The sequence below is a fragment of the Equus quagga genome, chromosome 22 (genome assembly GCF_021613505.1).
Source record: "Equus quagga isolate Etosha38 chromosome 22, UCLA_HA_Equagga_1.0, whole genome shotgun sequence".
Taxonomy (NCBI): domain Eukaryota; kingdom Metazoa; phylum Chordata; class Mammalia; order Perissodactyla; family Equidae; genus Equus; species Equus quagga.
The window spans coordinates 13,590,024-13,605,599 of NC_060288.1; the positions used below are offsets into that span (position 1 = coordinate 13,590,024).

The window sequence follows — 15,576 nt, forward strand, 5'->3', positions numbered from 1 at the left end:
TTATATTTCTATTAATACTGATTGACTGGGATGGATGGATTCTTTTCGGATGAGATTATACATTCTTAATAGAAAAAAAAGGATGAATAATAAATTACAAACTATATAGACACATTCATATAATGCAATAAAATACTATATACAAGCAATAAAAGGACAAAATGAACCATTACATACTGATATGGAAAGACATTCAAGATATACTACTGGATGAAAAAGCATATTGCAAAGTAGACCGTATGTATCATCGCCTACATTAAAAACCACCACCACAGCCCATACACTGGTACATGCATTTAAAAAATCTGGAGGATTACAGTAATATTTTACTGTTATCATCTCTAGGAGGTAGAGTGATAGGGAATTTTCACTTTCTATACTGTACATTACTATAATGTTTTAATTTACACTTTAAACTTTAAAAAAACTTGCATTACTTTTTTAATAGGAAGAAAATCTAAGACTTAAAAAATTTTAAGTCTTAAGTGACTGAATCGTAAACAGCCAAATTCCAGCACATACCCTTTGTCTTTGGCATGGACATCGGCCCCATGGTGGAGCAGGTACTCCACGACAGACACGCGATTATAGCCTGCTGCAAAGTGTAAGGGCGTAGAATGCCGGCCCTCGAGGTCTCTGCAATTCACATTCTGAGGGCTGCAAAGTTGCTTTATGGCACACACACACAGACAAACACAAAAAGAACATTAATATTTATTCATAGATGTTGCTCCAAAATACTGCAGGCATCTTGGATAAATTGTAATTTTCTAATGAATATTTACTTGTAAAGATTAGATAAAATAAGCGATGTTTTAAAAATCAGCACTATGCTTGGCCTTACAGTGTCTACAAATATTCTTACTGTTTACAGAGCAATTTAATCTTTCTCAATGTTTCCTAGCCAAAATCCTAATCAAAAAGAAAAACTCATAATAAAGCAAGCATTCCCAAGGCAAATGATGCCTTCCTTTTCCATCTTTATAAGGCTGTCCTCCCTAAGACTACCTGTCATGTGTCTGCTTGTATCAACATGCACTTAGCCATTCTGTGCTCAAATAAGACCAACTCTGGTTGACTGCAGAATTACCCAAAGTTCTTGTCTCCTCCTTTGGCAAGCAAAGGAGGAAAAATCATATTAATTCTACCCACTTGGCCCTTTGCACTACCCACTTGGCCCTTTGATTCACTAAGCAAAGCCATGAAGTCAACAATGCTTTACTTGGTCTTCGGGGGATGTTTGCCTAACTCTATGAATCAAACTTATTCTAATCATTTTTAGTTTTTGGCCTTTACTTCCATGTCCTTCAGCTGCGCCCTCCAAATCTCTTCTCTGTCTCCTTTCCTCCTTTTGAATGCTGTCATTTCAGCACAGGCTCCATTCCATCTACTTACAAAGCAGTAGGAAGCAAAGTAAGGATGGACAGGCTGCATTGCATCATCAGACTGATAGATGAATCACAGTGACAACATTTACACAATAATTTACAATTTCAAAGGATTTCATATTCTTTCAGTGAGAGAATAATTCTCTGTGAAGTTGAACATTATCTCCATTTTACAGATAAATAAACCAAGGCTCAGAGAGGTTAAGTGACATCCTTTTTCATACAGTTGGCAAGGGACCAAATAAAGACTCACACCCTGTTTCCTTCATTTTTAGTCTCTTGATCTCTTTGCTACATCATTACTTACTTTCTTAATTACCTCAATTCAGGGAAGTGATGAGGAGAAAGGTAATAAAAAGAAGAAACGTCAAAAAGCAGAGAAAACGGTGACATTTTCTAGGCTACAAGGCATGAAGGCAGGGCTTTCCAGGTATTTGACAGTCTTGCTCCTGCTCCATCACTGTAATGAGCTATTACTATACAAAAACCAAGAACCTATAAGACATCTGTTTCAACTGATACACTGAGTTGGGGCTTTCACACTGTAGGGTAAAAACAGGACTTTTCAGGCGTTACAATTCATACGTGACAGAAAGAAGTCTGGGCAGTAAGAGAGAGCCTACAATCTTATCAACTCTATGTGGAAAAGCACCAAACTCTAAAATCTGAAGATCTGTTGTAATCTGGCCAGGTCAAACATCCTATCCTTTAAGCAAAAGCGAGTCTGTGGCCATTTAACCCATTAATTATAGAATCAAAAAATAAAATTAAATAAAAATGAATAATAGATAAACTAAAAAAACTGGCAGTAAACACCTTCTGTAGTGCTTCACATGGCTGAAGCTGCTTCCTGCTGCTGCTGCTTTTTCTTCTGCTCCTTGTATTCTACAGTAACTTTTTTTTTTTTTTTGCAGAGAATACTGGCAAAAAGAGGCAGGGAATGAAACACAACTCATTTTGCCAGGTTACAAAAATAAAAGCCCACTCTGTTTATTAAATGTTTGGAAATTCTTTACTCTCTATTCTATTTCACTTTCTTTTTGAATGCCAAAGCAATTTTACATCCCTTGTACCTGCTTTTCATAATTTCAAATACTTTACTCAGCAAACGGCCTTTTTTCCTAATCTTAATTTCTAATACTTTCTAAAGCCTATAGCAAAAGAAATTTACCAGGCTTCTCACTTAATTTGTGCTTTGTTTTCTTCTGCCACTTTCATTCCATTCACAAAAATAGATTTGGCTTGTACGGTGAATGGATTGTTTAGGAAACCTAAAAGCTGTAGCATATTTGCCTATTATACACAAAACAAGTGGAACTAATGTGTAGTATGTAAAAACTATACATTAAAAAAATAAACTATTAATTTAATTATGATGGGCACATAACTGAGTTATAATGCTATGATACAGAAAAGGAGTCCTAATCACTTTTATACTTAAAGATTTTCTTTTATTAGGATACATTTCAAGTGATAAAAGTATTTTTAAGAAAAAATATATAACTTTTGATTGAAGAGAATTTCTCCCCGGTGGCTACTGGAACTGAAATTTACTATTTTTCTTTAAATAATTTAGATGATGTTGTAAGATGGAAGAGAAGTTGGAAGTGGCCACATATTGAAACAACAATAAAATTTCTGGGCAACAGAACTTAGAAAGTTTTCACTGTCATTTTCAACCAGTATACATCAAGAGTGATAAAAGTGCTAAAAATCACAAAAATAAAGTTCACTTAATAAGAAGTGACAAAGTTTAGTTTGTAAAAAATAACGCTGTATGACTGTCAATACCAATTTTGCAATTAGCCTTCCTTTAAAAAACAAGAAATATAAACAAAATCACAAGACCAACCCTCAAACGAAAACAAAAACCATACCCTCTGCTATCTTCATCCCTGCATGAATGATTATAGATGGGAAATGTGTGTGTTTTTAAAAAGCATATTCCATATTAGAATATATATATATATATATTTTTTTTTTGCTGAGGAAGATTGGCCACAAGCTAACATCTGTTGCCAATCTTCCTCTTTTTTTTTCACTTTAGGAAGATTCACCCTGAGCTAACATCTGTCCCAATCTTTCTCTATTTTGTATGTGGCATGCTGCCACAGCATGGCTTGATGAGTGGCGTGTAGGTCCACGCTCAGGATCTGAAGCTGTGAACCCCAGGCTGCCAAAGCAGAGCGCATGAACGTAACCACTATGCCACTGGGCCAGACCCTAGAATATAATTTTACATTTGAAAAAGTTTAAATCTATAACCATTGTTTCTATAACACATACAAAGGTTGATACAATTTTCTTGGCAAGCAGAATTAAGGAGAAAAGAAAATCCATCTTCTGCATATAAATAATCCCAAATGGTTGCAGGATGATAAGGATGCTTTCCCGGAGCAAATGTGAGAAAGTTCAAGAAATACTTTTTCAAACTTTATTGCACTATTACCTGGGCTTGAACCAGCTTAAAAATTTATGAATGTGGCCAAAAATAACACCTTAATTAATGTAAGTGGAAATAAAAGAGCTTTCATGTAATGAGAAGATAAGTGACAAAACAGTGGTTTAATGGATATAAAGCAAGTGCTAGGAAACTCTTCGTGGTTAAAGATCTCTCATTTGTGGATCTACTCTGCTCATCCCTTTTATTGTTTGGATTTGAGTAGTTTCACTTACAAGCTTAAAATGAATTGGTTAGCAAAGCTTCAACAGTGCTACCCAGGACGCCGAAAGCACTGACCTACCTTCACAGTTTCTAAGTCTCCAGCTTTCGATGCCTCTAAGAGTCGATAGTCAACATCAGAAGTGCGTATAGGTGTACTTTCTGCATAAAAGAAAGAGTACCGTTAGTTTTTAAGGAATAGTTAAGGAGGGAAAATTATTTGGTGAATGGAAAGAGTGAGATCAAGGGGTCAGAAATTTCTGAGATCTAATATAAGGTTTTTTCCAAATCTTTTTCAGATAAGAAATAAGTAGTTTCTTACTTCAATCTATATCCATCTCATCCTAAGCCAAATTTAAATAGATCCAAAGACACACAAATCTTTCTCCATCCCTACTACTCTATCCTTCTAATTTTCTGGTCAAAACTTGGCAAAGGGAAATGAAGAAACACAGAACCATGAGATCAAGAACACCTTTATGATACACTGGCCTTGCAAAGTGCTGTTGCAAAGCCTTGCCATAGATTTTATTATGCAAACCTAGGGAAGCCACTCATCTTTCAGTACTTAACGTTTAGCCTTTCTTTTTGGTCTCCATTTCCTCACTATGAAACAGAAATACTACTCCTGAAATCAGTGATCTTACAAAATATAATCAGTGTACAAAACAGGCCTATTAAATACAGAAATTTGTTTAACTCACATTTATTGAATGGCTTCAGGGAAATGTAATTTAAAATGTCTATATAATTGGGAGATGTGATACAAATGCTAAATAGAATATAATTAAATCAGGCCGTCAACGTCTAGAAGTATGAGACTAACAAATGAGGTATTTTGATTAATCCAATATAAACAAAGCAAAAATTCATTACATATTGGCCCAAATAAAAGGGTTTTTAAAGAAAACAGTGCATAATCTATCACTCAAAGTTTGTCCATGGACATTAAATATGGCTTTTATACTGCACATGTGTGCACACTCACATAACACCAAGGGACCCAAGTCCAGGGGACCTGGATTTATACTGGGCTCCACTAACTGTGACTACGGACATATCACTTAGTTTAGCTTTTGTACCTATAAAGTGAGTGTTGGCTGCCCTTAAATTCTCTTTCGGATTTACGATTGCATTATCTTATAATCAGAGATACCAAAGGGGAAGATCAAGCGATGCTATAAACGAGATTTAGATTTCAAAAGAAACATTTTGGCTCTTTCTATCCAAAGTGCTTCATTCAGGAGAGTGGCTTTTACAAATTAAGTCATGAAAACTCTTCAATGGAACATACTGTACTTATTTAGTCACAATAACACTTAGCAGATAAAATGCTAAGATTAAATGGAGGGAAAAAAGAGTTATATAACGAAGTACACATTTCTGAAATGTCAACAATTATTTTTCTTTAAAAAGGAGCTTATTACATTCATTAGTTTGTAGAATTGTTGAGAAAAGGAACCAGGCCCTGTTCATCTTTTCACATAGAGAACATGCAGAAAGTATTTGCTGAATTGACTTCCAGGCTATTTTATAATATTGGGGTCAGTGTGTATTGCAAATCATAGTTCTTTCTTCAGCTGCCCTTATTCTGTTCTCTCATGTCTCATTTGCCTCCATTCTAATTGCACATGACATTGCGGCACTATAGGTGAGAAAGTCTGTGTGTACATTCTGTCTCTATGATAGTCATTCTGACAGTTGGTAAAACTCACCGGAACATCCTTTGGATATCTATAAGTAATAGTTTTAGTTATCATTTCAACAAAATTAAATGACAATTGTTTTTGTATATAGAGTTAGAACTTTAGATATTTTCAGATTCTAGCATCTGAGGGATACTTAACATGGCTGAATTTCTTAATTTTAAGAACTGTCTGAAATTGGCACATCTTTTTTGGTGTAGACTAACTGGCAAGGGGTATAATTTTATAACCAAGCAAAAATTTTTATGCAAATACAAGAATGCTTCTGAGAACTATGAGAAATTCTTAGTCCTAGTCAAAGAGTAGAAAGTAAAGAAGTTATTTAAAGATATTGATTAATTACTATTCAAATTATAGAGCTCTGCATCCATTATAAATTCTGAACAGGCTTAGAACAGATTCATTTTTACAAACAATGTGAACAAAGTATTAGCTGAAATATATACACAGCCCAGGAACTTTGTACAAAGAGATGCACAATTTAAAGAAGTGATATAAAAATGAATTTAAAAATGGAATATAGGCAAAAGAAGAGTAGCTGATATGCAAAGAACTATATTAGTAAAATCCATTATAAGCACACTGGCTTTTGCAGAGTATGAAATTAAAGATCTCACTAAGGTCAAAGGCTGGAGATGCACTTCTAATTTTTTCTCCAACTCTATTCTGGCCCACTAGAATTAAAAAAAAAAAAAAAAAGAAAGAAACGTAAAGTTTCAAAGGCTGGAAGGCTATTTGCTATTTTTAAAAAAATCTCCTGTAGACTGACCATTTAGTTAGTATCAGACTACCGGACTGGCAATAGGTCTTAGCGGCTTATTTCAATGTTTAATTTAGCTATCATAAACCCCCTAATCCTCACCTCTGTAAATGATTAGGTAACAGTAATGCAACTAACTATACTGGAATATACAATCAGAAGAATTCGGGTCAAGATCTAGCCTAAAAGTGCTATTCAAAAGAACTGTCTGTGATGCTGGACATATTCTTTATCTATGCTAATACAGTAATCACTAGCCATGTGTGGCTACTGAGTACTTGAAATGTGGCTAGTACAACTGAGGAACAGATTTTTCAAGTTTATTTAATTTTAATTAATTTAAATTTAGCTACATGTAGCTGGTGGCTATCACATTGGACAGAGCAGGCACAGAGAAAGCAGGTCTACACAAAAAAGTCAAATCTTCTGAAAAAAGGTTTTAAAATGCTAGTTTATAAAAAGCTACTTATCTTATTTTCTTTACTCTGACATTAATTTTGAAAGTGCAGGTTTCTAAAAGTGGATCGCAAATCCGGTATTAACAGGTGTATTTAAATGAATCTATACAATGTTACCCAGGACAGAGCCCCCAGAAACTTACTACATAGCCTCTATGACTTATCTTTCTTTCAGGAGTCATTACACATATAAAACTGGAATTGGATTAGCAAATGTAGGTATAATTGCAAAGCTGAGCTAGCACATGGTTCACAGACTACAGACACACAAGTTTCTCATGGAAATATTAGTTTAAAAAATTATATCCTAGGGCCAGTCCTGGTGGCCAAGTGGTTAAGTTTGGCACACTCCACTTTGGCGGCCTGGGATTGGTTCCAGGTGTGGACCTACACCACTTGTCTGTCAGTGGCCATGCTGTGGCAGCAGCTCACATACAAAAAGAGGAAGATTGGCAACAGATGTTAGCTGAGGGCAAATCTTCCTCAGCAAAAAAGAAAAAAAAATTACATTCTCTTCTAAACAAGAAACAATTCCCATTTTAAAAAACCTTTTGAAGGGCAAGACTTTACCATATAATTCTGTTATTTGTATTATCTATCCAGATCAATAAAAAACATGAAGAATTAAACTAAAAAGTTCTGGCATGTACCAAATTAAGCATTTAATTATCTACATAATGCTTTATCTTACATATCAATTTTTAAGAAGTATCAAAACAATTGGAGAAAAATATTTCATTTGTGATTCAACATTTAATTTTATCTTTTACCAGGAGTCACATATTGTAACTGTATTCATTTAGAAGACAATTTTAAAAGCATTAATAGGTCTAATCTGCTTAATTTATTCAATCCTTTCCTCCCCATTTTGTCAATTACTTCTAAAAATCATGCACAGTATTATTACAAATTTTGATGTAATAGATGTATGTTTGCCTGATTTATCATTACAGTTTACAGAAACTAACTTAAAATTCAGTACTAAATGGTTCTTACTAAAAAGTATAAGACAAAAATTAAGAATGTTTTAACAAAAATCACACTTTTCAGGAATTATTAGAATTTACTAAGAAGGCAGAAATATTTCCTAGTCAGAGTGATTATCTTCTTTAAGCAAATGTACTATTGCTCTGAAACAAGCAGTTAAATGAAGTCATGTTTTTCATAGGTCAAGCTTGAAATCCTATAGTAGGAAATTTCATTCCTTGAGACAGATCTTACTCATTTTGATAGTGAAGATGCCCTAGACAGGTCTGTCTTCAGCTGTCTAAAGATCACCATCTAAGATCACTATCTAAGAATGAAGTAGCATGAGGAAAATAAATCCTCACCAATAGCTTTCACAATGTAGCACAGTTACTCTTATGAGGCTGGTTAGCTCTGATTCAGCTCTAACAACACCTGTCATGAGCTCTGTAAGTCGAGTAACGTCCCCTATTTCAGTGTAATGTTATTGGGCTGTACTCTAGGGGCCCTTCAGAAATTTATGTGGTCAATTTTTGTTTCCTAGTGTAGACATGCCTAAGCTATTACCATTATAATAATTATAAATTATTTTATTGTAACTTACTGTCATTTTCCCTTTATATTACAGTTAGGTAATTCAATACAGATTTTTTTGGAAGTTATCTGTACAGTTACGTCATATTATCTATGAATTTCATTTCTGGACGGTAAAGGGGATGTTATAAAATATTCATCGTTAAAAGTGGGCCCTGTGCCTGATGGAGTAAAGAACTACTGGACTACAGGTAGGAAAAAGAACTAGAACTTCTGATTCCTAGTCTGTAGCCTTCTCCGTTTTACTCTTCTGGTTTATGTCGTTCTATAGAAGATATAATCCAGAGACAAAATTAAAGGAATGAGAAAGAAGAGCCAGTTATGTTAAATTTCTTTTGTATCTAGTTCATCATTTTTAAGTAGGTAGACTATGTTATTTCCTCTAAATTTGGGGCTTCAGAAACCACTGTCTATTTTCATATCTGTTTCACGTTTGGCCTCCCTCAATAAACTAAACAGTTAAAGTATCTAACACTGTACTAGGTGGGCACTGGGCACTGTAACACTCAGTAAGGTTTTATAATTATATTGAAACCAGGCAAAGACAAGATAATTTCATAATAGTGCAATGAAGTTAAGAATTACAAAAACCAGGTCAGAATATAACACATGTAAGAATAATTAATTAAGGATCATTACCATATGAATATTTGTAATTTTCTCTATTTGACAGATTGTAGAGCTACCATAATTCCACACTGCTTAACAGACTTTTAAGTAACCTTTGATCCTAAGACCCATGAGTCAAGTTTTCAATTTAAAACTAAAAAATTTTAAAGAGAGTATTTGCCTCCTTCTTACTATGACACCTACGTCATCCTACCAAAAAAAGGCTGATGAACAGGGCTACAGGCTAAACTGCAAGCAAGGAAAGGCAAGAAAATATTCAGGCAAAAACAACATTCCAAAGAGTTACTTAAAACAAGTGGCGTAAAGTTTGTCTGTGTATATCGGTGGACACGGAAGAGACAGACTAGAATGCAGTATTCATCTCTTTTAACTCACCGCTCAGAATCTGCTGCACTGCTTCGTTTCCCATCTGCGCTGCTGTAAAGCCTTGTAAGGAGATGATGGAGGGGTCTGAGCCGTAACTCAGCAGGAGGCGGCAGGTCTGCAGGTGACCCGCTAGGGCAGCTCTGTGCAAAGCAGTCTGACCAAGAGTGTCCAACGCGTTCATCTGAAAAATCATTAGGTGGGCACAGGGAATTGACCATCTATTTTTGTTCCCTTTTACACCCTAGCAAACATATTCTTATGAAAAAAATCAATTGTCAAAGCTTTTTGAAAAATGCCACAGACTTCATTATTAAATTCTGCTTCCTGGTTCTGAAGAACTATCACCTACTTAGTTACCTTTCTCTGACTACCTTATTGAAAATTACACATACCTAAGCCTTCCCTGAATGACCATCCTTCTGTCCATCCTCCACTCCCTGCCACTCCCATGACAACTAGAACGTAAGGCTTCTGAGGGCTGGGCTCTTGTCTGATATCCACTGCCTGCCACATCGAAGACGCACATTAAATACTTTTGGATGAATGGGTTTTACCAAACTCATTCTCAGACTATAAAGACAACAGGATATGTAAGCAAAGATAGTCAAAGTAGCTAATTATGTTCCCTTTCTAATTTTAGTAAATAATTATGATAATATGTCCTAAGTGAATTAACAACACATTTCACCAAAAAAAAGATTCAAAGACTCAAATGTTCCATTTTGAAAACTTTGAAGAGTTATGGAGGAAGAAGAATAATTTAGCTAGTTTTAAGACAAAGACAATGTTAAACTTTGGGATCACATTCATAATTTGATCAAATCTTACTGGTCCTAACCTGTTTTCCAGGATGCCCAGTAAATATCTCTACTGCACTCAGATCAAAGTCCATGTTCACTGTACACGCTGCTTCTTTCAGAGAAGCCCTTCTTTCTGCCCCTCTGGATTATGAGATACAGTGCAAGTCTCACCTTTTACAAGTCTCCCTTGATTACCGAAAGTCTCAATGCTTCCTTCTTTCCTGAATACCTGTGTCACTTTAGCACTTTCTTAGAAATTATGACATTGGGGTAGTTTTTGTTTACCAAGTAAAACTAAGGTTATTGAGAATATGGACTGCATTCTATAGGTTTTCTGGGTCCTCTAGGAAGCTCCTATTAACGATACATAGTAAATTTTCAAATATATGCTGGCTGGTTATTCAAAACATTTGTGCACACCTACAGATACAAGTTCAACAAGAGAAAGCATTTAAGACAAACATCTCCCCATCTCCAGTCTTTCTTCACAATGAGCAAGGCTCAGGCAAGGGTTCATCTAAACTCTCAATGGTGTCTCACAAAAGTCACCATGAAATACCTACATATTTAATTATAACACATTTTCTATCAGAAAAATGGTTTTTTATACACAGACAACATAAAAGCACAGTCATTAGCATGTATTGATGGAAAACACAAGCTGCCAAACTAAACTTCTTGAATTCTTCTATGAATATTTCTTTCTTACTTCTTCACCATAGGAGAAAAACCTACAATTGAGAACATTCTAATTATTAACATTTTTCTGAAAATTGGGTAAGAAATCCACTATGTTATTCAATTATAGTGACGGAAATCCTGACCCGTTAAATCATGGGAATATGGTTTGAGAATTACTACTCTAAAATATAGATCTTACCAAGTTATTCCTCGGTGCAAACTTAGTGACTTTTCAAAGCCTTCAAATAAACCTGAGTCCCTCAGCATGTCATTCAAGACCATCTATAATTTACTTTTACACCACCTTAATTTCTACTATATTTTTTCATCACAATCTAATAGGCCTGCTATGCTCCAGCTTTATTAGATTACACTGGAGCCCCATTTTATGAAGGTGTTAGTTTCTAAGGTCAAGATTATCCTTGAAAACACTTCAGCAATGCAACAGTAGAGGCAGATGTAAAGTTTCTCAGTAAATCCAATATCAGCCAGTTTTACCCCTAGTGTCTGAGCAGATCAACTGAACAGCACATAAAGTATATACAGTATCTTTAAACAATAAAAACACACTATGTGTAAGAAGAGGTTCTCTCTATAAATATGCATGATGGAACTGAGTGCAATTTAGAAAACAGCAGATTCACTTCCTCCTCTCATTCATTCTCGGCACACACTCAGGGACTGAAATACTACTGAGTAAAAATCACCCCTCCCTAAAATTATGTAAATTAATATTTCTTGTTCCTCTCCCCGTCTCTGTTTTGGAAGAGGTGGTCCTGAGTGCAATTCTGCTGTACACTCTGCATTCTCATTCCTTGGCTGTGCTACTCTCTCTGCTTCCCATTCTTTCCCTCTGGTATGTACCTGTCAAAATTAGAACTAAGTTGTTTGCCACCTAAGAAGTCTCATGAGGAAGGGATGCAACTAACATTTACTAAGTGCTCACGTTATTACGCTCTGTGCTAGACGCTATTTGTAAATCGTAAGCTATTTAAAAGCAATGACCATGACTGAATCTTAAATGTAACTCTTCCTTCTACTCCCCACCAAGAAAAGACAATGTCTAGGATATAGCTGGAGCTTCATAAATGTCTGCTGAAGGAATAAAAATAGGAATAATACATAAATGGCTATTAGAATTAATTTATAAAAGAAACTTTTATGTTTAGCTGAAAAAAACTCCAACTATTTGATGAGGACTGATTGACAAGCCTAGAAAGATAAAAACTTGATCACAGACTGAAGCTTTATGTCCTCATCCCTACATATATAAGCTTTTACTCATTCCTACAGGTAGTATCATATTCCAGTATTTCAGAAAGCCAAACTTTCTTAGATAAAGCACAAGACAGACCAATGTAACACAAAATTCTTTGCTTTAGTAAATGTATATATTTTTATTATGAAAGTGTAATTCTTCCCTCAAACTCTAAACAGTATCACAAACATGAAAGAACATCTGTGGACTGCTTTATCAGACAATAAAGCTGAAGTACTACAAGAAGTCATAGAAAAGTATCAGTGAGTATTGTAATAGAAGCATTCATTCCATGGAAATAAGCAGAATAACAAAACTAGAACAGCTTGGTGATACTCTGCACAACCCACTTGGAAAGAAAACAATGGATAGCAGGGAAAATATTAGACATTCTATAAGGGGTTTTGTGAGGAAGGATTATTCCCCACTAGAGGCCAATGTCATAAATTTCTCAGATGCCCCAATCTTAGGACCCAGGCTTCCCTCTAAGGTCAAAAGCTGACTGTGGCAGCTTCATGCATCAACTCCATATAATCCCGTCCAAGGCCAAAAAGGAGTTTCGTACGGCTACTTTAAAAGAGAAGAAAGTGTTTCCCAGGGGACTTCTCCTGATGGCTGGGACCCGAAATGTTTCCTGAATCTATGCCTCCATCAGTCACTAGCAAAAGAGAATGAGGTGACCAGAGCTGTTTCAGACCCTCCTCCCCTGAACTCCCACACCTGCGGAGTCCTATAGAAGGAGCTGGCAAGCGACGATCTGTGGGTCAGTTCCAACCACCTGACTGTTCTGTACAGCCTGCAAGCTAAGAATGGCTTTTACAGTTTTTGATTACATTTAAATGGCTATATAAGTACCTACGTAAAATCCTCGATTTTGTCTCTTGGTCCATAAAACCTAAAATATTTACTATCTGGACTTTTAAGAAAACGTTTGCTGACCCCTGTTACAAAGCAAGGAAGAAAGGGAAAAATGATTACTGGATGGGAAATCAACTATCTGTTTGAGTCATTACAGATCTTTAAATTGATTCCAAAAAAAAAAAAAAATTAACGTCCTTATTTTCCTCTTGCATTTAACTTTATCAACACCCTTAATGTTTTTCTTTTATCATTCATGGAATACAATCAGGGGTCTCTAAAAAGTGGTCAACCTAACTTTCTCCTCCGTATATTCTGAGGTGGTTCAAGGTACAGATGTGCAAAATGTGCATGCCTTCCAAAGTAAGTGATAGATTTGTTTGCAGAGGGCAGGAGTAACTATTTTATATGAGTACAGCTCAATCCCCATCCCCTGGTTTTTTTATGGGTCATATGGCAGGATTTGTACTGCTGCTCTCATTCAGTTTCACAGTGAAGAAGGGTGATATTTTTGAGCTACTGTAATTTTATTTTATTGTGATCCCAGAGAACTACATGGAACTCCAATTATTTAAAGGAGGTTTCTCATAAGTTTGGATTTATTACTCTAACCTCTACTATTCTATAAGTTACATAAATGGGAAATGACAGTAATTCACTCTACTGATGGAAAACCTGAGCACATTATCTACAAAATCAATACTGGAAGCACTGAAAAAAAAAAATGGGCCAACTGAAGTACAGAATATAGTCCATGAGCTGGAAGATCTCCAAGACAACACTGTTTTTTGTCCTGTTGGTTTTGATAGTTATGACTCACATGGACAATTCTTGACTCGGGCAAAAAATTAAGCCTTCACAACATTTAAAATATTCTTTATATATAAAAATCAAGCTCTAAAAATAGCAAAGAAACAAACCAAAAAATAAGGTGTGGTATTATACACATAATTGTCTGAATGGTCATTCAAGTTGAACTAATCAAATAAATGCGACTGACACTCACAAGTTCTTCTTTTAAGAACTTTCAAATTAATACCTATATGTATATATGTGCTCCTGTCCATAAATTGTATTTTCAACCTAAAAAATATATTTGACGGATTTACTTTATATACATCAGCATTAATTTATTCTTCATATTTTAAAGAGATACAACTTTAATTCTTAATACATATTATTTGGAATCACTAACATACCTACTTACTGCAGAAATTTGGGAGTGTTAGATCAACTTTCCTGATCAAGTCTTTTTTAGACCCAGTTCTCCCTAATTTCCTCTATCACACTTTCCACAAGGATATGATAGAGGACGTCATCAAAGACGCTTACCATTCAGCATTAAAGAGACTATTTTCACTAAAGTACACAAACCGCCTCCAATAAGAAAAATGCTACATTTAACATGTTACACTTCAACTGTGGTAATTAAACAGTCAGGACTGGCTTGAGATATCTATTTAGAAGGGTGAGAACAACAGACGTCTGCCAGTTTTAAAGACAAAACATATTCCCCTTTTTTCTTCTATTTAGAGTTAACAACCTGAGGTATGTATCTTTATCTATTTCTATTTGAGTAGTAATAATGATTTTTCCTAAGAGGATAATTAGATAAAATGATAAAAAAACACAATGGCATTTGCCCTGAAATGTGTAGCACATAAAATTATGATTCAAACATGCCAAAATAATTCTGGAAACCAGCAAGTAGACTATAAGGGGAAGGGTTGAGGAGAATCTTTCAAAATTCTAATCAGTGCAAACACCGCAGTCTCAACCAGCTAGCCATGAGGCTGCATTCATCTTTCGCCTAAGCTTAAAGCTACCATTGCTCCACATACTCATTTGGTGATTAATCACGAACCGTTCTGTGACATTTCTGAACTTAGGGATTTATTGCTTCACGTTATAATTCTACTTTAACTGCGAACATGTGTATGTCTCAAACTAAACGTGATGTCAAGTAACCTGAGAGTTGAAAACAGCGTCTGTATTCCTTCAGCTAGAATGACAATGTATTTTTTTGCTCAAATCAAAACACTTTGAAAGTGAAAGCAAACAATGAAAAAAAAAAAAACAGGCATTAATAAATCAACAATAGAAGGACAAAAGATAGGGACCTGAACCAGGTCTGTGTCCTGGTAGCCAGAGGCTAACCTAGGGAACAGGTGAACAGGTGTCACCTTTTCAGCTTGAAGGTAAGAAACATCATCTTGATACCATCTCTCTTTACAAAAATCTTAAAAAGCTGCTTTTGTTCAATACTGCTAATACCAGCTATTACACACATAGGTTGAGTCTATATTTCTGTAATTGGTTTCCTAAGAGAAGGTAGTTTCGTAGGAACTATCTGTCTTCCTGAGGCAGGATTCTGTTCGTCACCTACCTAATCAAAGGGTTCCAATGGCTCTCCAAGTATTATGAGCACAAAATCTAAACTCTCCAATTG

The 15,576-nt window shown here is 35.3% G+C and overlaps 1 protein-coding gene across 3 annotated transcripts in view; it reads right to left on the reverse strand.

Moving 5' to 3' along the window:
* The window catches only part of TNKS (tankyrase), a 199,136-nt gene that overhangs the window by 36,168 nt on the left and 147,392 nt on the right, over positions 1 to 15,576 (reverse strand). For all 3 annotated transcript variants that reach the window (XR_006886615.1, XM_046648390.1, XM_046648391.1), the window contains exons 12-14: positions 9,540 to 9,711; positions 4,133 to 4,212; positions 523 to 668 (exon numbers count right to left, since the gene is read on the reverse strand). Coding sequence is in view for 2 of the 3 variants with exons in the window: in XM_046648390.1 (XP_046504346.1) it covers positions 523 to 668; positions 4,133 to 4,212; positions 9,540 to 9,711 (398 nt within the window). In the remaining variant the exon portion in view is untranslated. The remainder of the gene's footprint in view (positions 1 to 522; positions 669 to 4,132; positions 4,213 to 9,539; positions 9,712 to 15,576) is intronic.